This window comes from Emys orbicularis, chromosome 16, assembly GCF_028017835.1.
Source record: "Emys orbicularis isolate rEmyOrb1 chromosome 16, rEmyOrb1.hap1, whole genome shotgun sequence".
NCBI classification, from domain to species: domain Eukaryota; kingdom Metazoa; phylum Chordata; order Testudines; family Emydidae; genus Emys; species Emys orbicularis.
In genome coordinates this window covers 17,995,778-18,017,969 of record NC_088698.1, presented here as the reverse complement: position 1 = coordinate 18,017,969, position 22,192 = coordinate 17,995,778, and the positions used below count along the sequence as shown (strand labels likewise).

The following is a 22,192-nucleotide window of genomic DNA, read 5'->3' as shown; positions in this document are numbered from 1 at the left end:
CTCGGAGAAGGGGCAGGGCAGGGGTCTTCGGTTTTGTGCGACTGGAAAGTTGTCAACCCGAAATAGTTGAGGTAAACTTCATTGGAAAAATAGATACTTCCTTTTGTCAGTTATCCACAGGTAGTAGCTTGAGAGTATGATGTTGAAAACTTTTTTTTTTTTTTTAAAGGTCTATAGAAGTCATTCCAGCAATTCATTTTCTAACTCAAATAAGAATAAAATAACTGACTAGAGTCACCAATGACCAGAATCATTTACCATCTGCAACCTTTGGCATTTTAAACTTTCAACATCTGAGAGAAGGAGGAAGGAGAGAGAGGACAGCATGAGGTCCCTAGTTGTACAGAAAATGGGTTCTTCCACCCCATAAACAGTTTAAAAGAGAGTCCTTCCTATCAATGTTAATCCCAGCACTACAATTTAGCACTTTCAGATAGATGCCTGAGATGTTCTACTACTTCTGTCCCTTTCTGTCTTCCGTTTATCTTAGCTGAGCTCATTCCGTAGGGAGCAATTCTCTAATTATTTTGAGCCATTCTCCAAATGTAAGGGATCATTGTCTGTCTGTCTATTAGCCACGTTTCCTTACCAGGAGCCACAAACTAGCAATGGAAGTCTTCAGCAACTCTGCAGAACAGGCCTGCAGGGCAGATTTTTCCCATTCAGTTATCTGGCTTCTCTTAATCTTGGCTACATTTTTTTGGGGAGGGACCCAACGATTTTCTCTGCTAATCTCTCTCTCTTCTCCCCCCCTTCTTCCTCTCCCAATAAACCCCCATGATAATTATGAAAGCATTTGGGCTAAATAACGATCTTTCTCTTTGCAGCACTAATGGAACAGTAATTAATAAACTGAAAGTGGTTAAGAAGCAGACATGCCTTTTGCAGACTGGGGATGTGATCTATGTTGTTTACAGGAAGAATGAGCCAGAAAACAGTAAGCAGATATCTTTTTTTTTTTTTTTTTTTTTTTTTTTTTTAAATGGCGTTGGCTAGTCATAAGGGATACAAGGGAATATCAGATGGTGAGACTAGAGCTACTCAGTGAATGCTAGAACAAGTCACTTTTTAATATTAAAACCAAACTTTTTCATGATTCTGGGGGCCTTCTCTAGTCATCGTCATCATCCTCTCTTATTTGTATTATGGTAGTGCCTATAGCCCTTGGTTGAAATTGGGGCCTCATTCTGCTAGATACTCTATAAACACATAGTAGGAAATAGCCCCTGCCCTACAAAACCTACAGTCTAATGAGACAAGATAGATGAAGGCTTGGAGGAGAAATGGAGGCAAAGAGAGGTGGCGAGACAAGCTAAAAGTCATGCAGCATGTCATTAGCAGAGCCAGAAATAGAAGCCAGATCTCCTGGGCCCAACCCAGTGCCATGAAATTAGTTATAAAGTATTTAGCATTTGTTACTTTAGTAGAAAATGTTCAGTTTTCTGAAGTTTCCTTTATAATAGATTAAAGGTATAGGTCTTTTAAATACTACATTCTAGCTACTATGTCCAAAACAGGAATGTAAATCTCTGAAATGAAATTTTATAGTGGGCAGATTGGGAGTGTAACGAGTTATTACACTGTCATATGATCAGGCATTATTATGAAGAGATAAATACTACTGTGATGAGTGTGGTATTAAAACCCCAGATAAAACATAAGCCCCAGATGAATTTGGTGCCTCAGATTTGTCTAAAGTGTAAGAAAGTCTAAATGTCTTAGAATTTATGTTTGCAACTATGCCATGACAGGAAAAATTATAAGCGGTTTGTCCACAGTTTATTTTAGATGCATATAACTGTTGGAACCTGAATTCCCTTTTGTAACCTCACCATCAGTTTTTAGAATCTGGATTTATCAATTTGTGATGTCAGTTTTACAGGAAAGCAATGACACATGCGCACATACTCTAAATCTATATCTTTATATCCACTATCTCTTTTGTTGATCCTCTTTTGGGGATTTCACTGTAGCAGGCAATACTAGTTGAGGAATTCATTTACCCTGTTGTTCCAAGATAGATTGAGATGTTCTGAGATATTAATTTTTTTTAGTTAAAATGTATTTGAACAGGGCTGCTTAGTGCCTTAGTACCTATCATTCAGTTAATGTTCTGAGTCCTGATTTTTTTCATCCCCTGTGCCTTGAAGGACTGAGCGTGAGCTTAGCTTTGGCACGTATAGTTGTCTTATTTAAGCAATTCTGAAACAGTCTAAGAAGAATCCTGCATAGTTCTTTGCTAGTAAGATTGATCACAGTGCAAATGTAGAGGGTGTTGGAAGGACCTAAATGGTTGAGGATAAAAAGCAAGGAGACACAATGGGATCTCTGGGGTTCTGTCAGGAAGCTGGAGGGTTCCCATAGGCTGGGGAAGAAAAGAATTTGCTCTGATTTGCTTCGTAAGTAGGTTTTGGGTTAGCCGGTGAATAGCATTTGGGTAGTGGCTTAAACTGTTGTATGGAATTTGATTGTTAACTTTAAACTTTTTACAATAAACTCGAAGGAAAATTATATAAAAAATTGAACTTATGAACAATTAGAGCTCACCTCTCAGCCTTCTGCAGAGAACATCCAGTACAGTTGTATTAGTAAGAGTAGTCACAGCTTATTTTGACACAGCAGAATTTATAGTTAGGAAGTGTTTAAGCCTCAATTTCTATGGTTGGCACAAGCTAAATTTCACACACAGCCATTCGGCTTGGTCTGAGAAGAATAGATCTAGCTGTTCTGTTCCTAATTATCTCCTAAGTAGCAGCATTAACATTGGCTAGAACAGCAATCTCCTGTTTGCCCTCTCCATTGTAGGAAACGTATGAGAAGCAGCCACCTGTGGGTAGGAGTTGGTGAGAGTAAGAGGGAGAGAAATAAAAACACTTTTATAATAAAATTTCTGCCATTTTCTCTCCTTTCAGATGTTGCTTATCTCTATGAATCCTTCAATGCAAAACAAGATGTAACACAAGAGCTAGTAGGTAAGTAAAACTATTAGTTCAAGACTAAAGAAAGGGAGATGAGTGGTTGTGACTAATTGTAGCCATTTTAAGAGAGCTTGATTCCTTCAAATCCTGTTAATTGACGCTGTTGAAGCCATGACCTTTTGAGGTTGCCTATCAGAGAGATATTCTTTCCACTCCCTTTTCTGTTACAGAAGCTAATGTAGAAAATACGTGCCATCTGACCAAAGATACCTCACATATAGGAAGAAGTGATGATGGAACCCAAATTACCTCATCACTGCCAGCCACTCAGTCTTGCTATGAGGAACCACAGCCATCTACTTCTACATCTAACCTCTTTAATGCTTCTTCTACCTCTCTTATCGAGCGGGCATCTGCTGAGCAGGATAATCCTTCAACATCTGGTAAGGTATTGAGTGCAGTGTTTGTAAGGTTGGTGCCTCAGAAATTATGACTCTTCTGTTGAATCCTAAGAAACGAATCTCTTACTGTAGAGGATAAAATGATAATGATCAAAATCCCTGCAAAAGTTCAAGTCAAAGCACCTGATCGGTAGTTAATTTAATAACTTGTTCCATAAGAAAATCATAGGCTTAGTCCTAGTGGCTCAGAGAGGCAGTTGTGAGAATTGTGTGTATTCAAGGACACAGACGATGCATTTCAATCATTAAGTGTTTTAATTTTGCAGCCTTCACCATCTTGGAACTTAGATGCAGCTGTTGGGGATTTTTTCCCCTCACCAAGCTGGAGTGTAAACTTACTGAAACTATACAGATCACATCACAAAGCTAACTACAACTGAATATTTGCATGCATTCTAATCCTCACTGTTGCTGCTGCCATTCACCAGTCCACTTTCTCCCACTCAGAGATTTTTAAGGTTAGAAGGGACCACATTGATCATTTAATCTGACAAATCGGACAAAAGACAATTATTTAGAAGATGTAAATGATGTTCCCAGCAGTGATCCCCAGTTCTTCTGGGGATCCTTTCCAGCTACCCACCTGCCACCCAGTTTAACCAAGTGAAAATCCACTCATGCTGTCGTTCCAATTTACCAAATTACATGATCATGGCAGGCTGCCTCCTGACCTTCAACGTATCCTCAATCTTCTGTGCACCTATATTGCATCCTGTTTCATGACCTTACTCCATCCCCAGATTGCTTAAACGCTTCAAATACTGCAACATCCGATCGCAAATCTGGCCCTGCCTGCTCATACTGGGTCCTTCCTAAGTATTGTTCAAAATGTGCCTTAGCCTTGATGTACTCTGCATATTATTTGTGCTCCCCCCAGACTCTTCAACCACTTCTGTGGTAGGCTGCATATGTGGAAGGAGGTGGGGGGGCTGTGTGTGTGTGTGTGCGCGCATGTGAGAGAGAGAGAGAGAGAGAGAGAATAAAATCACTCCAAGACTGAATCTTTATTACTAAGAACTGGCCTGGAGCATATTTTTATGAATGAATTATAAGCACTTCTATTTAGATGGGGAGTGTTTACAGATTCTGTACCAGTTTCTTTACAGATTCTCCAAATAATCAGGTATATTGGGAAAACTAGGACAGATGATATACCATATAATCGTGCAAACAATGCCAGCACACTTGTTGTTTGACATGGCCTTTACTCATTCAAATGATGTTTGAATTGGGATGGGCATGTGTCATGGGAAATATAGTTTTTCTTCAGTGTTCCCTCTTTGTACACCTCTGTTAATAATCTCTGCTTTCATTTTACAGGATCACAGTCCTCTATTTTCATTCCTGTGCCTGCTTTCCCCACTCTAGAACCTAGGTGTCCTGGAGCATCACATGAAGAACAAGGACAGCTGTATGCAAATAGTGAAACTTCCACTATCACTTCAAATATCATTGATAAAGAGAAAAATGAAAGTTCTACATCAGAGCCTCAAAGGGAAGAGGAGGAGGACTTGGAGCCTGCAAAGAAGAAAATAAAAGGAGGCTAGTATATTACAGTATTATGTGACATAAGATGTAGTCTTCTATTTAATCTTTTGTTAAAATGATTTGAAAGAAAACTGACACTCTGTAATGTAATCAGAAGCTTCCAATTACGTACATGGGTGGCTTGTTAATTTTTCACAGAATTCCATTTGGGTTAAATGAAACACAGGGATCTGAAATGACTTACCAGGGCTCAGTAGGCAGTTCAGTGGTTCAGTCTAGATTAGAATCCAAGACTCTAACTATATCTTATGAAAGTTTAAGACTATTATTACTTTTTTCTCTGCTGAAGTGAAATGAGTCCAAAATGCACTCCTATAACCTAGAAGGGCTTTAAAGGATTTGTTTAAATGGTATCTAAAACCTTATTGTGTTCTGAATAATATACATCTCTATATATAATATAGGTATTGCAATCTGGTTTTTAAAAACACATGCCCTCAGGCTTCTATTACATGAGGGCAAATATGTTTACTTTTCACAAAGTATGACTTAAAGCAGGGGTTCTCAAACTGGGGGTCAGGACCCCTCAGGGGGTCATGAGGTTATTAGACGGGGGGTGCGAGCTGTCAGCCTCCACCCCAAACCCCACTTTGCAGCCAGCATTTATAATGGTGTTAAATATATAAAAAAGTGTTTTTAATTTATTGGGGGGGGGGGAGGGGAGAGTCGCACTCAGAGGCTTGCTATGTGAAAGGGGTCACCAGTACAAAAGTTTGAGAACCACTGACTTAAAGGGACCAAATATTGCTGATTTCAGACCTTCTCCAGGCTTCCTACTATTCTGTTGCTGGCTCAGTGAAAATAATGGCTGTGGCTGTAAGACTGTGCAGAGATCAGTCTGCAAAGCAAGGACATCAGCTTTGTGACAACACTAGTGATGGAAGCAGATATGAATCATAATGCTTAGCTTTTTGGCTTAATTGAGTAACATTAAATAGGAAGGCTCTGACATCCATGGTCAATGTAATGTATTGTTATAACACTGAGATATATCTTCTCTGCAGATGAGAATGCTAGTCCATATCTTCAGATGACAGCTCCAAATCAATGTATAATTAAAGCTGGATCTGAAGGTGCAAAAACAACTAATGTGAAACCAGACAAAATGGAAGAAACACTCACTTGCATTATCTGCCAGGAATTGCTGCATGACTGTGTCAGGTACCTATAGTTAAAAAGAAGCTTCTGTAATTACATGGGACTTAATACAAAGAACGCAATAACTGCTGTTTGGGGTAGTGGGGGTTTGTCTTTTGTAAACTATTAGTTTCTCTTGAGAGTTGGTAAGATTTTCTCTTTTTATGCAGTGTATATACCAGGGTTTCAACATGTACACTTCCCCCACCGTACAGTATTGAACAATTAGCTAGCTGCTTTAGGCTGGGACTTTCAAATGGTAGAAGTGTTCACCATCCTACAAAGCCTCAGGCATAGACCACAGTCAGAGGCATGATACAGGATTTAATGGACCATTGAGTCAATCTGGTATAGCAAATCTCATGATGAATTCTAGTTCACTTGGCCAGTGGCCGGTTAAACAAGGCTTTGACTCTTCTTTAATCAACATTACCATTTTCTGATGGGAAAACTACTATCCAGCTGAAGTGAAGTGGAGTGTATCAGGTAGCTTAGCCAGAAAAGCAGATCAAACTGAACATGAGATGCGAGTTGAAGTGTGTGATTTTTAATGGATGCTTTCCCATCTCGATATGGGAAAGGTGAGCATCTTTGCCTCAAGCATATATTTGGAAAAGGCTCAAAATTATAGGGGATTATAAGTAATTGAACAATTATTAAAGTTAATTTAAAAAATGAAGCAGTGTCCTTCAGTAATCAAAGGTGCTAGATTAATAGCACAGCAGTCCGGGAAGTGTGGATGAAGAGAGTAGAGTGATTCCAGCTCCAGTCTATATTAAATCCTTGGTCTCTGACAAGACTTACAATAATATGACACTAATTGTGAATGTGGGTTACTTTATATTGTAGATATGCTTTCTACAATCTACTAAATCCTGAGATTATCCACTAATATCCAATAGACTGCTAAACATCTGTCAGCTGATTGGTAACGGAAATGTGGTCACCAATTCAAATCTCCTGTGTAGTCCTGGCCTCTTGTGAAACAGATCTTCACTGTGGAAAAACAGACTTCCATACAAATCATTACATAAAGTTCTTTGATATTTCTTGATTATCTAAACAGATATCAAAGGACCATGCTTTTTAAATACTTTTGTATTTAAAGCTTATGTAAAAGGCCTGTTTTGAGTCTTGGGATTTCTCATTGTCCCTGTGATGTAAACCTGTTTGTGTTTCCAGCTTGCAGCCCTGCATGCACACCTTCTGTGCTGCCTGCTACTCAGGGTGGATGGAACGGTCTTCTCTCTGTCCAACTTGCCGTTGTCCAGTTGAACGTATCTGTAAGAACCATATACTGAATAACTTGGTTGAAGCCTATCTAATCCAACATCCAGGCAAGTTGGAAGTGTATTTAATATACTTACATATACAGCATGTTTCAGATATTAAGTGTGAAATAGGTGTATAAACAGAGAAAAAGATCTTTATCCGTCAAACCTTCTGTGCCTTTCCTACTATTTTGCCTGTTGCTCTCACGTTGCCATAAGAGAAAAAGAACCAACAGCCAGTTAGTATGTCAGAATAAAGTGTAATACTCAAATACCTGAGAATTGAAAGCAATTTATTACAGGAACCTTTTTATAATACTAGACCTGAAGGCACTTAACAAATGTGAAGCTAAATTCATTATGAGAGGGAGGGAGGTATTGTCAAAGAGAGGCACTGAGAGATAAGGCTTCCTGAAGCTAGATACTTCGGAAAAAACAAGCCACTAAGATGCTCAAATTTGGATTTAATTGTCTAACTTTAAGCACCCACTCCTGAAAATTTCATCCTAACTGACTTACCCAAGGTCATACACTGCCATTGGCAGAGCTGGAACTAGAATTACGAATTCCGGGCTTCAGTCTTGTGCTTGTGACTTTATAAAATGTCAGATACGTGAACATTCTAGGATATATTGCATAGCTACAAATACTGTAGTCACATATTCATAAATACTATGTACATTGTTTAAAAACTTGCAAGGTGATGGAGATGATTTTGCTCTGGAGTAGTCGATTTGATGATTTACAGCTATCTCTTTCTTCATGATCATATTTGTGTTTCTTTTGCAGATAAGTGTCGTAATGAAGAGGATGTACGTAGTATGGATGCCAGAAACAAAATCACTCAAGACATGCTGCAGCCTAAGGTGCGAAGGTCATTTTCAGATGAAGAAGGAAGTTCTGAGGATTTGCTGGAACTGTCTGATGTAGATAGTGAATCCTCAGATATCAGGTATGTGCATTGGCTTAGCTTTTGTTTGGGTCTGAGTGCTGGCAGTCTCAAACCAGGCTAGAGCACTGTGTTGTTAGCTGCAGCCATTTGCAAAACTGGGGTTTAATCTTTATTGCGTCCCTCATTTTGAAGCCCTGGCAGTATGTTTTCATGATCATTGTCAGGGTTCGGTTTTGATTTAATTTTTGTTTTCAAGTTCAGTTTTGGAACCTCTGTAATAATCTCAAAACCGATAGATAAAGTGCTATTTATAAAGGCAGCAGGGAGCTGATCCAGGTCATGGCACAAGCTAAAGTAGCCCAAGATCATTAGTGTACAGCTCCAGCCGTGCTGCCTTCTGCCCCGGGCATTCCCTCTCCACCAGAGGTCCAGTAGTGGGTGAAGTTGAGCAGCGAGTGCTTTCCTGAAGGATTCCCAGATACGAGGAGGATTTCCAGCTGGTTGGCTAAACCAAGTTTCTGGTGCCAAGGGGATGGAGTGGAACAGAATGGTGGATCTGGCCCTAAATCACCACATACTGTTGTAACTTTTTGTCCTCCTTTTCCTCCCATCCTACACCTTCTTGGATTGGAAGCCAAGGCAAGCATTGTGTCATTTGTAGGTCTTGGAAAGCGTCCAGCTCACTTGTGGGCTCAGTGTAAATAACAACAATCTAGGGCTACTTGCACTCACTTCTGGAACTAAAAAACTTTAAATGCTTCTGAAATAATTGTGTCTTTTTATTTTACCCTTTCTACTTTGAAAGGAACTAGGAGTTCAATACTTAGCTTCACGTGATCTGTGTTGCTGAACTCGTAAGCTTCCATATCCAGATTTTATCTACTGGGCTTAGGCTAACACTTCATAAAACCAGAAACAAATAGCTAGTTGAATCCACTCTGGAAACTATACATATAAAATCCAATAACCTGATTGTGTCTGTCCTTTCAGTCAGCCTTATATAGTGTGCAGACAGTGCCCAGGATATCGGCGACACTCCATTCCGCCACTTCCTTGCCCAGGCCAAGAGGGGGAAGCAGGAGGATTGCAAGCATTGGGAGATGCACCATCGACGTCTGCCAACTTTCCTGCAAGTCAGTGTGATGAAAAGCTTGTTGTTAACATGGTACTGGGACACTAAGAAACACATGTCACTTATGAGGAAAGGACACGTTCTTGGGGTGTTGTGAAAGTCAGCATCTTCCCTAGAGTCTTGAGATGTGAAGATGACTTTCCTGGGTTACTGGGGGATAAGTCAAGCCTTTCCTATTTATTTAACAAATACTATGTGCTCTGTCTTTAAATAGCTATACATTATAGCTGAGTCGAACCATTTTCTGTCACCCTTGTGGGAGTATAGAATAATCTGTGTCTTTGTGAATTTCAGCAAAAGGCAAACCCCTACTACAAAAGCAGATTTACAACACTCCATATTGGAGTTATCAGTGGTGTAGGTTCAAAAGCTTACAGGATTTGTAGTGCTTACAGGGCGAGTGTAGATGACTCTACTCAGGGTAATAAATAATCCACTAACTACTAGGGTTTAGTTGGATTTCCCAGGGAGGGGAATAAGTTGTAGAACATCAACTGATGAGGGTCATCTGAAATAATTGTTCTCCATTCTTCATCTTGTGGGTTGACAGTCTTGATTTTGCTGCTGGTGGATAAAATTGAAGGTTTAATCAAAATCAAAGTGGTATCAAAAGGTTTTCAAGCTTTTTCTCCTGCTGTTTCAAAGCTGATTGAAAAAATCATACATTGGCTTTGATTTGTCAACTCTAGAGTCTGCATGTATATGTGTGATGAGAGAGATATGTACTCAAATGTACAAGCAGAAAACTAGGAGAAAGCTTACAGCTGTATTGCCCAAAATACACTGTTTAGGAGCAATTGGTTCTTTTACTTTCTTAAGCTATTTCCCTGTATTAAATAAAAGTCTTGTAGTTTAATAGTGTAAAAAGGTATATTGTTTAGAAGCCTTAATGCCAATTTCCCTATTTTTCTGTATAGCCTTCTAAAAACTTTAGTGATATTGCTTAAGTATCAAGTTCCTCTGCTCTTTGGATGCTGATGTGTGTGTCTAACACTCATTGGTACTGTGGTTCCATATTATATAATTCTTTGGGATTTTATTTCTTTCAATCTAGCTGTCCAGGAGTATGTTTGTCCTTCTCAAGGAAGTCATGTAATATGCACCTGCTGTTTTCAACCAATGCCAGACCGAAGAGCAGAGCGTGAACAGAATCCCAATATTGCCCCTCAGCAATGTGAGTAAACTTTATTATCCTAAAAACAAATGCAATTCTGATTGCTAATCCTAGGTCTATTTGAAAGACATTCTAACTATAGTAGATCATGTGCTGTTACAAGAGAGGGTTTTCCTGCTTCTGTGGGGTTTAATTAAGAGAGGGAGGTTGTTCTTCTATATCTTTACTCTAAGCACAATTAATGCAAATTGTTTTGAAATATATTAGCATTTTTCAACAATAGTGTGGATGGAAAGACTTCTATATCTTTGTTGTCATAGTGATATAGCAAAATTCATTCGCTGACTGGTTTTTTTTTTTTTTTTTTTTGGTATTGTAACATTTCTCATATAGCCACCATTTATGTCAGGTTAGTTGTACAGCGGAGCAGTGTTTTGTGTAAAGCCCTATGAGCTTTGGATTGTTATGCTGCTTTGTAAGACCAATATACCCAGACAGTGGTGACTGCCTTGGGTTGATCGTGGCTTTTCTTTGTGTTCACAGGCACAGTTTGTCTACAGCCGTTCTGTCACTTGTACTGGGGCTGCACTCGGATGGCATGTTTTGGCTGCTTGGCACCATTCTGTGGTATGGCAGGAGAATCACTGTATCAACTATAATCACTTTGCATACAATAGTGTCTCGGTTACTTGGATTTTACCAAGCTTAATTTTCTAATGTAAATGTAATGTTGTAGTTCAGATTAGGCTTTAGCTCAATCACAGTCATGGCACAGAAAAAGAGAGGGGATCTATGTTGTCATGTTCCAAATGCATGTAACTCTTTAAATGTATAATCCTTAGCTTTGACATGCTTTAACACTGACGTCATATCAGATCAAGCGATCAAATTACTTTTGTGACTATAAATAGCACCTTGGGTATTAAAGAGAATCTTGCAACATTTCAAACTAAGGAGAAAAACATACAAATCAACATAAGAACATTGAGAGCCAGATCTTAAGATGTTAGAGAAGACACTTACCCACTTCAAAAACTTTTAGACTATACCTTTAAAATGGGTAGTAGAAGTCACAATTAATGGGTTATTGTATTGTTAATTGGTACTGAGCAACAGTGGCTCCTGTGGACTGTAATGAGTAGTGAGCTGCTTAGAACCTAATCTTGGATCAGTTCCTAAAGTTGGGATGTTACATGATATGCTTCAATATGTGTTTGCATAAACTCATATACTGTGTTCATAAAAGTCCATCTTTGTTACAGAATAAGAAAAACTTATTTAGAAATTGCAAAACAAAGATAATTTCTCCTCTTCTTAACAGAAATAAATCTTGGTGACAAGTGTTTAGATGGAATCCTAAACAACAACCATTATGAGTCGGATATTCTAAAGGTACGTTTAAAAATCACTATATGTTGGATATGAGCATGAGAACATGTATATCACAGTCTCAGTGTTACCAGGTGTTTAAAGCAAGAAATCCAGAAGGAGACACTCTTCTCCTTTATCCATCCCATTGTGGGTAGGTCCAGCAGCAATTGAGTGATGTTTGTTCATTCACTGTCTGGAGATGCAGGTAGTGTCTAGGCACAACTAACATTATCTTTAACTCAAATTCCATGAGTTATATTTTGTTTTACATTTAATCACTCCATCCTCACCCCCAAACTCAGCGTCATTTTAACACCATTAGCCTAATCCATTAACTCTTACTCAGGCAAATATTCTTTTCAAAGACAGAGTGAGTTTAGAAGACTGAATAAAGACATCAAGAATGTGTTCAGTCTTTCATGTTGGTACATCTCCTTGAGAAGAGTGCAGGAGAAGACACAATGGACAGTAACTGCTCTGAGCTATTAATGAGTCAGGCTTCTACTGTATATAATAATACCTTGCTCTGATGTAGTGTGATAGTTTCCCCATCTGTAAAATGGGAATAGTAAGATGAAGTGGCTTTCCCAAAGTCACCCAGCAGGCCAGTGGCATGAAATAATATACATGCTTAGATTGTGTATAAATACATATTTAAGGATTTAGACAGTGTTCACCCAGTAGAGTGTAATTACTATCTAGTGTGTGTTTATGTATACGTACCTGTACACACATATACACATAGGGATTTTATATTGTGGTCTGTTAAGCCTAAAGTGCACTCAGTTCCTGGATGATGAATTGTAATGGATTTTGGCTCAGTGTGTCACTGTGGTATCATCTGCTCTGCACCAGCACTAACCTGATGTTACTAAACATCCTTTCTGTAAGGGTGGGGGAAAGGTGTTCACTAGCAATGTTGCATGTGGTGATCTTTACAATAGGGCTGTGTCTTGGCTGGCAGTTTTAGGTGTGCCACCAGTGGGTCTCTGAAAGGCAAACTAAATAGTTCTTCAGCTTTCAGCAGAGCCGACCAAGTGTAAAACTTACCTCACTGAGCAAATGGCCAGCTGGAAGTATTGTATTTATTTCTGGGTCATCTTTTAGCCATTTCAATTTCTGTGCCAGAGGAAGTGTAGCGATTTGAACTAGAATTCCCTCCAAGCTATCCTGAGCACTCCCTTCCTCCTGCTCTTTCTCCCCAAAACAAGTTGAAAAATCACTTTTCCATAATCATGGAGATTTATTTCTCCAACTTGCACTTCTGGTGCAGGTGTGGCAATGATTAAACACCAGAGAAATCACGTTGAAATTAAATGACTGAAAGACACCTTCTGGAATTCAGATGCATCTAGCAAACCGGTGTTACAGCTTTATATATATCAATGATGACTTGCTAAGAAAACTGGTTCCTAAGGTCTATTTAAAAAGTGTAATGTCCAAAAGATTAATAATGGAAAAAAATCTGCAAAGAAAATTAGGCTTATTAAAATTTTTTCCTCCACTCGAGTTAATTTTAACTTAAAGTATATGCCAAATATTATGTACTTGACCATGATCCATGTTGTCTTTAGCTAAGGACACTGGGTAAAATCCTGGCCCCGCTGAAGTCAATGGAAGTTTTGCCATTGACTCTAATGGACCAGGACCTTGCCTAGCATGATTAAGCTTCAATCCTGTGAAGTCTTACACACACGCTTACTTGCAGTGGGACTACTTGAATGCTTAAAGCTAAATACCTACATTAGTCTTTGCGGGAGAAGGATCATGGTGAACATAGAGTATTGACTATAAGTATCGGTGATCTGACAATGGTAATATTGGTAGTCGGGTTAAAGAAATATCAATAATTTGGATTAAAAATATAAAATGAAATGCATTTTGAAAACCTATTTAGACTTACATTTTTGTTACGTTGATATCTCTTAGCCTCTTCTAAATACACATTTTTAAATTCCATGTTTCAGGATTACCTGGCATCCAGGGGTTTTACATGGAAAAATATGTTAAATGAAAGTCTCTTAGCTCTTCAAAGAGAAGTTTTTATGCTGTCAGGTAAGTCTCTTCATTCTTATGTTTATTTTGAGTGGCATGCATTTCAATAAGTAATAGTGGATTGTGCTAAATCTATCCTGCTTTCCTAAGCTGTCTGTGTACATGCTCAGAGCGGTCACTGCATTTTTTTGAGACGTTAGATTAAATGAGACTTAAGTTAATGCTGTGTACAAACTGGCTTGTTCTCCAGATTACAGAATTACTGGGAACACAGTGCTTTGTTATTGTTGTGGCCTCCGCAGCTTCCGAGAGCTCGCCTACCAGTATAGGCAGAATATTCCTGCTGCTGAATTGCCAGGTGAGGAATGGGGAAAAATAATTTGGTCGGTGACTGTGCAGGCCTGGGAACTCAAAGTCAAACCCCTTTCAGTTAAATGGATCCTCCCATGCAGGTCCTTTCACCTAGGTGTAGTCCTGTTGCAGGCAGTCGGTGGTTCCCTTTGCAGGAGTGAGGTCTTACGTTGGTTGCCTTACTCATGAGTTGTTATAAAGCTTGTGTGTTACCAGTTCAAAGAGCGGCTAGTGCCAAAACCTTCATAGGGGATTCTTTGCCTCCAATATGGCTTGTTATTTTTTAAAATTTTAAATATTTATGAGGACTAAAGGGCATACTAAAATACTTCAGAATTAAAGCATAATATATAAGAACAACTAGCTGTTGACTATAATTTAGCTATCATAAATTCTTTGCACATTTAAATGCAAATCAGGTGCTGATATTTTCTGAATGATATCGGACTATATTGGCTCATGTCGTTAGTTGGTTACAAGAATTCCTCCCAACCTGCATTCTAAAACTGCTGAGCAGTATAGAGCTTCATTATAAGATAGTAGGGGCAATTGTATCTCCTTCAATTCCAATGTGTCCACAGTCTGTTGGGGGCCGATGAGCCCTTCCATTAATCGACTTTTAACTCAGTTAGGCACTGCAACTCTTTTTTCCAAACAGTCCTTGTTGTTAGCAACAGCTTCTCCACTCAATTACCTGCTAAGTATGCTGCTGCGAGTTTCAACACAGCATGGGGCAGACGGGCCAGCCTAGTATGTTTAATTTTTATAAGTAACATTTTATCTGCTTAGGGAGGCATGTTTGACTGCTCAGCTTTACATTCATTATAGCTGTGGCAAAACTACAGAAACAAAAATAATCTGTTTTGAAGTATATCTAAACTGTAACTGATGCATGATGTCTTATGTATTTAAGGCCCGATCCTGTTTCCACTGAAGTCAGTGGCAAAACTCCAAGTGGCTTCAATGGTGCAGGATCAAGTCATTAGGCAGAGGGCTGGTCCATGTTTGCCCCCCAATGCATGATGGGTTTTTCTGTGCTTCAATATGTATTTTGTAAAAATGACAGGAAACTGATATTACTTAAAGCAGTTCCTTGCAAGAGGTCTTTTCTGGCCCCAGCAACACCTAAGCAAAGCCATTTACTGCAGTGGATCCTAATGTATTTCAGCTACATTGACTTTTGTCATCTGCTACATCTTTATTCATTACTTTATGCAATAAATGTGATATGGTGGTTTATTTTATAGTGACTGTCACATCACGTCCTGATTGTTACTGGGGGCGCAATTGCCGGACTCAGGTTAAAGCACACCATGCTATGTGAGTTGGTGTTTTTTTGTTTTGTTTTTGTTTTTAAGCTTGAACTTAAAACTATAAAAAAAAAATCAGGCTTAATGGAGTAGTTCTCAAGTAGTGGGTCCTGTCTAGAACTCTGAGGAACTATTTTTGCAGCACAAACCAAAACTGCATGATTTTTCTGGTTTCTCTTCCAGAATTGAAATTTATTCCTAGGTTCATGGACCGTGGAACATCTGTTGGTCCAGTTTCAAGTGAGCCTGCTCTGATTTATGGTTCCAGGTAGAAACCACATGATATGTAGAGATTTTCTACAAACCTGAAACTCGAAGTTAGAGTTCCATCCATGTAGAAACAAAGGAAACAGGTCACACAAGCACCTGTGATATGAAATAGCCAAGTTTGGCGCCCTTTTGATCCTGACTTCCCAAGCCTAGTCATCACTTCACACTGAATCAGACTTTCTAAGTTCTTTGTGCCTGGGCTCTCCTCAGATGCACTACATAAACCCTATTCTGGTCCCTATTTTGAAGTGCCATGGGATTCCAAGGATACTGGGATGCATCTGAGGACAAGATTACTCTTGTTGAAAGTGGTTATCTGACATTTCCCTGTTCGAAACTGGTTGAGAACCTGTAGCTTTAGGAGTCTGATGTGGCCTGCCATTCCTTGTCGCCAGAGTGGTTCCAAGAGTTTCATTCCCTGGATTAGTTCAGCTTGGGCTCCTGGTGAAAATAAAGAACTAAGCTTGAAGAGAGGAAGAGGATCCTTCGTTTTTCAAGTGTATAACAATTCTAGGGAGTATAGACTCCAAATCCACGTGTGAAAGACAGACCTATGCAGCTGCCAGTGGGTGATTTGCATAAGACTGCATGTGTGATATATTTAAAAAGAAGGGTTTGATTCCTTTAAACACTAGGCAGCTGGGTGGGAATTTCTTGGTCGTATCTTCTTTTGTTAGAAAAAGAGACTCCAGTCAGTTAGTTAGCGGAGGACAGCCTCAGGCTTCTCAAGGTACGTGATCATGCACGAGAACTAACTAGAAGTTAGAAATGCCTATCTATAGAATTAAAAAGATCTGTTTTCCCCACAAAGGGCTGGATTCAGACCTAGCGTAAACCAGTGTAGCTCCACTCTATTCAGAGGAGTTGCACTCACTCCAAGCCTAAATTTGGCCAAAAGTTAAAGGACTTAACAGCTTGCATAGCTCAGAATTGATTGACTCCATTAAGCAGGCTGAGGGTAGGCAGAAATACTGTTCCTCACTTTATGAATAATGATCCATGTTCTCAGTGCCTAAAGAGGAGCTGTCACTTTCCCTCTATTGAGAGATTGCTTTAATGAGCGGAAGGACCTGCTCTATCTACCTAATTCTCTGAGAAGACTATGCAGTTATCATAATTTTCCTTTAATTCAGACTACTGTGGTCTGAAAATCATCCATCTGTGCAGCTTATACAGCCAGATCATTAGAAAGATATTAAAAAATATTCATCTGCCAATCTCTTCCAAGGGTAAAGATTTTGCAGAATAAACTCCACAAACTAATTTTCTTTCTCTTTCTCACAGATTTAGTTTAGGTGCTTTGATGTACATCTGCGAGAGTTATCTGTAGCACTGGGCTGCATTGTTGTTGCTAGGGGGCATTTTGATGCGCTTGGGAGCTGATTCAGTGTCAAAACAACTGCCAAACTTTCCTATTCAGATTGAAGTTGGGTTTTTTGTATCCCTCTGGAATAGGAATTGAAGGAAGCTTTAGTGATAATTCAGTGCTCTTTCTTCAAGCATTAGCTGTACACAGAACTTTGGACAAGCTTCTAGTTCCAGAAACCCATGAAACAAAACAGTCTTGACACACCACTTTTACATCATACATCACCTTCTGCATGAGGCAGAGCTAGTCTGCTAACTGGTGTGGGTTTGAGACCAGATTCTTATTAAATAAGAGGGCTGAGAGCCTCAGGCCTTCTACTCATCTCCTGCAAACATCTACACGCTCAACTCTCAACTTGTGCCTTAAATACATGTTGGGGCACTGAACCCATCAGGGAGAACACAAGAACAGACAAGTACTTGACAGTAAGAAAGTAGTACATTTATAGAATTCTGTGTTACCTGTCTAATCCAGGATGATCAGTGTGCCACTTCCATGGAACCCAAGTCACTTGGGAAGATGCATCCTTCCTCCCTAAAGTGGGAAAGTTTTCCATTCTCCTTTATTTCCAGAAAGAGATTCCAAACTCATCTTGTTTATGTTGAAATTTTATTTATTAGCCAGGTTAATATGTCCTGAAGGTTGTCTAACAACTTCAGTTCCCAGTGAGACTCCTAATGCTGACTGCTGAAAATTACCAGTGTCTGTCAGGGCAAGATTACTTCTGCTAATGTGTCCTTTCTTAATTGATTCCTAGATTTATAGTATGCAGTGGTAGAGAGGAATGCAGTTAACAGGTTTTCAGAGTACATAATGTAATTAACAGTTGTTGGGTAGTAGAAATACTGAGAATTCTATTATGAAAAACTTTATGGAGGATAGGAGTCAGCCTAAAATAACAGGCCTCAATGTCTTCAGGTTCTGATAGCATTAACATGTATATGTGCTGCTTTAAACTTTTGTTTGACTTTAAAATATCCTAAAGCAGGTTTGACTCTTTCATGATGGTGTACTTCTGAGAGCAATTTTAAACTCTTTTGTTTTTATTTCAGGAAATTCAATCACATTTGTGAACAAACACGTTTCAAGAACTGAACTTTCTGAAATTGAAGCTGTCTGAATATTTGTAGTCTTTAGAGAGGGGATGAAAGCCCGAAATACTGATCACATAGGAAATGTTTTCAGGGGATTTTCATTATTCCCTCACAGCAGGGAGTCAATAACTTTTTCATCAGGTACTCTGGTGTGACCTTTTTAATTTGTAGAGTTTAACAGTTATATGTGAGTAAGCGAGAACCTTTTGAAAGAAAATCTGACCAGCATTGCATTCCATCCTCATTATTACAGTGTTACTATTTCACTATACTTAAATCAAGTAATAGCAGCCATACATTGGAGGTCCTAACAATAATCAGTAAGGAGTGTATTTGCACTAAATGTGTCTGAAAATAAGAGAAACCTTTAGATTAAAATGGAAATGCTCTGTACTGGTAACTTAATATCAAAGGAGGAAACTCAGCACATGTTCAGACTTGTCCACTGCTATCTTGTCATTAGCATTGCAGTTGGGATGGAAATCTATTAAAGTTCACTTTCACAAAACAGAAAGGTGTTCTGGTATATGTTCATCAGAATGGTTTTTTGTTAATTTTTTCCCCCTATTCATTAAACAAAGAACAGCTTCAGCTTACAGCTCCAAATCAGAACAGTGCTTTGCAGGAACGCTATAAAGGAAAACATTTTTTTTTAGTTTAGTAATATTGATGTTTTTTTACCATTAGAATTAAATAACTCAAACAGTTGCACAAATATTTACAAATCAGACTCAAATTTGGGATAGTAATTGCTTATGAACAAGCTTCTGCTTTTAATAACTGTTTAGCAATTTTATATCAAATTAAACCATTATTGACATAGGAAGACAAGTTGGTGCAATTTTTTAAATGTATTTTTTGGTGTGATGTTGTACGTTAGCTAGGCATGTCGTTTTTATTTTGCAGCTGTGCTCTAACGTGTGCACATCGGTAAAAGCATAGAAAAGCTGCCACTTCAACAGAATATAACAGATTTACAAGAAAGAACAAATGTTACCTATGAAAAGGTCCACCACAGATGAACTTTAGCAATATGGAGAAATTCTTTTGATGTGGGAGAGATTTTAAGGGGAACACTGGTGTCTCTAACATGTTGAGTATGTAGACTTAATTTTTCACTCATCTGTTTTTTGCTTAATTATGTTCAGAACATTTCCTGAGCATCATAAAAATGTGATGTAGTCATAAATATTTCCTAGTCATCTCGCAACTAATGTTCACATGCTTGACTTGGACCAGCTTTTCATAAGTATCATGCCCAGGAGAGCAAAGTAGAATGGGAAGAAAGAGTACAAAGTTACCTCTGTATATATCATGTTTTACGTATGCCTTCTTTTGCAAGCAAAATTTATACTTCAACATAAAAAAAAAACACTCTATGCTATGTGTTATAGTGCAGCACAGGATGATGTAGCACATTGTATCTGTTAGTCAATTAATTAAAAAAAATACAATACTGCACATGTTAATATAAATGCTAATTAAAAATAATGGATTTCTGTTCATATTTTAATTTTAAAAGTAGCTGCAGCAGTGATGGGTCTGTTGGTAATATCCATAATGCTGTTAAAAGTACACTTGGGTGTGGACTTCTCTTCCTAATCTCTGGGCATTTCCTCCTGTGAGTAGGGTTGAAATCAGATCTGGAATAATACTTGAAACTTAACAAAACTTTCTGTCTACCTTTTACTATTACTAACAATGTTCTGTTGCATCTGTATTCATATTTTATGTTTAGAAAGATTGATTTTTTTAATGGTTATTATATCTTCTCAGGACAGCCATTCCCAGCTGTTTGGTCTCAATTTCAACTCTGGCTGTGCATGTAAGCAACTTGCATGTATTTGTGGAAAGAGAGCCTTTGCACATTACATGTAGAAATGTGATTTGCCTTCTCGCTCACTAGTTTCCATGCCCCACATTGGCTTTTAGCATAGACTTATCACTATGCTAATGTTCAAGTCCCAAATGTGCTGAACTTTTTGTGGAGTAAGAATAACATCTACAACCCTATGTACAACTTCTCTTGCACCTGCACAAGCTGTTGGGACATATGTGACATATTATGTGACATGTTAAAAATCTACAACAATCTCAAGTACTTGACATCCAAACTACCTGTATAGTAGAGGTTCCTTATATACCTTTTATGTACCCCTCTCTTCCCCCCTCCCCAATAGAGAATAAATATGCCTTTCTATGCATAGGGGGTTGAAGTAGTGCAATGGAATGAGAAGTTTTTTGTGATTATATTGTACTTGGAAGAGCTGAGAGATTAACTTGCAAATGGGGAGGGTGAATAAATCCTGATCTTTATATGCTCTTAAGTAACTAAGAGCATCTGTCATGGGTATTACATACTCTTATACATTAGTCCTTTTAAAATGTATGGTTGCCAGGTGATATTTAGATAATGTGATAACTGTATAAACTATACTTGGTGTAATTGTTTAAATACTGTAAAGGTGCACCATATTTTTAACCTGTCTAAAGCATACCCCCACCCTCTTTATAAGAGACATTTGGGAGCTGAGCATGGAACCTTGTAGAATAGATGTTGTGAAAACAAGGGTGATTATGATAGGGTTTAATGTAGTGGTGAATAAGATACAGTCTCCTTCTGTGAGAAGGTTCTTTTATAAAGAAGGTGGAATGCAGTTCTTCCAATTCTTTTTGTGATTTCCTGGACTAAAAAGTTATTAAAAAAATTACCCACTGAAGCTGTCTGTTTCCATTTAATCTGTGCTGTTCAATCTCTCCTCACCACAAACTGTGCATAGATGATAGTGTACACATCATCTTCTAATGTTCAGTCGTATTGCTGTGATCACTGTCATTCTAAAACTGCTGACCATACTAGAATAAGGTTTAACAGCAGGCTACAGAAAATGAATATTGCAGTGTTAAAGCCAGTCTAGATAGTCTAGTTTATATGTACACATGAAAAGATTCTGAATGGCTACTACAGATGGAGAAGTTAAGTCTGCTGTAGAAAGTTGCATACTTACCAACTTGGAAAAACTTTTATTCACACCAGACTTCATTTGACTATTTGGTGAAAATAGTAAAGCCAGTCAAACTTGTTATAGTTTCAAGTTTTTATGAGTTAGGATCTTAGCATTTCTGAATACCTTTGAAATCCTTTAATATTGTAGCTAATCCTTACTGCTGTTTTTTAAGCCAGCTGTCATTCATTCTTCAAACCTAAATTGAAAAAACATTAAAACCCAAACTTTAAGCAATATAAAGTGAAAGTATAATCCTGCTCTGTGAGCTGTAAGAACAAGGGACTTGTAGACATTCAGACCTGTAACTGCTTTGGATGTTCTACCAGCATTGGTGGGTTTAAGTACTGTGTACTCTATTTTAGCATAGGCTGTCTTGTATCTAACACAATTTAAAAGGAAGCAGTCAATTTTTGGTCTTTCCAGAGTGAAGTCCTGTCACTTGAACAGCTGTAGCATCATGCAAGCAGCTGTGCTTTACCCTTCTTATCCATTGTGGAGGGAGTACCTTATGAAGTGGAGTGAAAGAAAAGAGCAGCATTAAATTTTAGGTTTTACAGTGTTCACATCTGTCCACGAAGCACTTACAGTCATTGTTACTCTTGGTCATCCTTACTGTGGGTTGGACTTCAGTCAGTGAGTGGGTAGTTTCCATTACAGTTCTCTGAGCCATCTAGGCCTCAGTAATTTACACCTAAGGTGAGATCGTGCTCCCCTTAAAGTCAATGAGGTTGGTCTTTGGCTATGAGTAATAAATAGTGAGATGGCTATACTAGTAAAAACACACACTGTAATTGTTAGTGCAGTAGTTTTCAACTTTTAAATGGAGGCTTTAGTTTAGATGGCTTAAACTAGTCCTTTTGAATTTTTTTTCTTTTTGAAGTGGGAATTGGAGGAGTTCACTCTGTGAGAAGAGGATCACCACCAAACCACAATCAAACCTTTTATTTATGC

General features: G+C 38.4%; 1 protein-coding gene across 1 annotated transcript in view; it reads left to right on the top strand.

The window, feature by feature from the left end:
• Positions 1-18,276, top strand: part of CHFR (checkpoint with forkhead and ring finger domains) — a 28,257-nt gene extending 9,981 nt beyond the window's left edge. Inside the window, exons 4-18 of the mRNA XM_065417670.1 lie at positions 828-937; positions 2,913-2,972; positions 3,149-3,361; positions 4,700-4,921; positions 5,932-6,088; positions 7,247-7,401; positions 8,125-8,287; positions 9,218-9,360; positions 10,414-10,533; positions 11,017-11,100; positions 11,795-11,865; positions 13,812-13,899; positions 14,090-14,197; positions 15,438-15,510; positions 18,192-18,276. Of these exons, the coding sequence (XP_065273742.1) occupies positions 828-937; positions 2,913-2,972; positions 3,149-3,361; positions 4,700-4,921; positions 5,932-6,088; positions 7,247-7,401; positions 8,125-8,287; positions 9,218-9,360; positions 10,414-10,533; positions 11,017-11,100; positions 11,795-11,865; positions 13,812-13,899; positions 14,090-14,197; positions 15,438-15,510; positions 18,192-18,234 (1,810 nt within the window). The 3' untranslated portion in view covers positions 18,235-18,276. The remainder of the gene's footprint in view (positions 1-827; positions 938-2,912; positions 2,973-3,148; positions 3,362-4,699; positions 4,922-5,931; positions 6,089-7,246; positions 7,402-8,124; positions 8,288-9,217; positions 9,361-10,413; positions 10,534-11,016; positions 11,101-11,794; positions 11,866-13,811; positions 13,900-14,089; positions 14,198-15,437; positions 15,511-18,191) is intronic.
• The last annotated feature ends 3,916 nt before the right edge of the window (positions 18,277-22,192 follow it).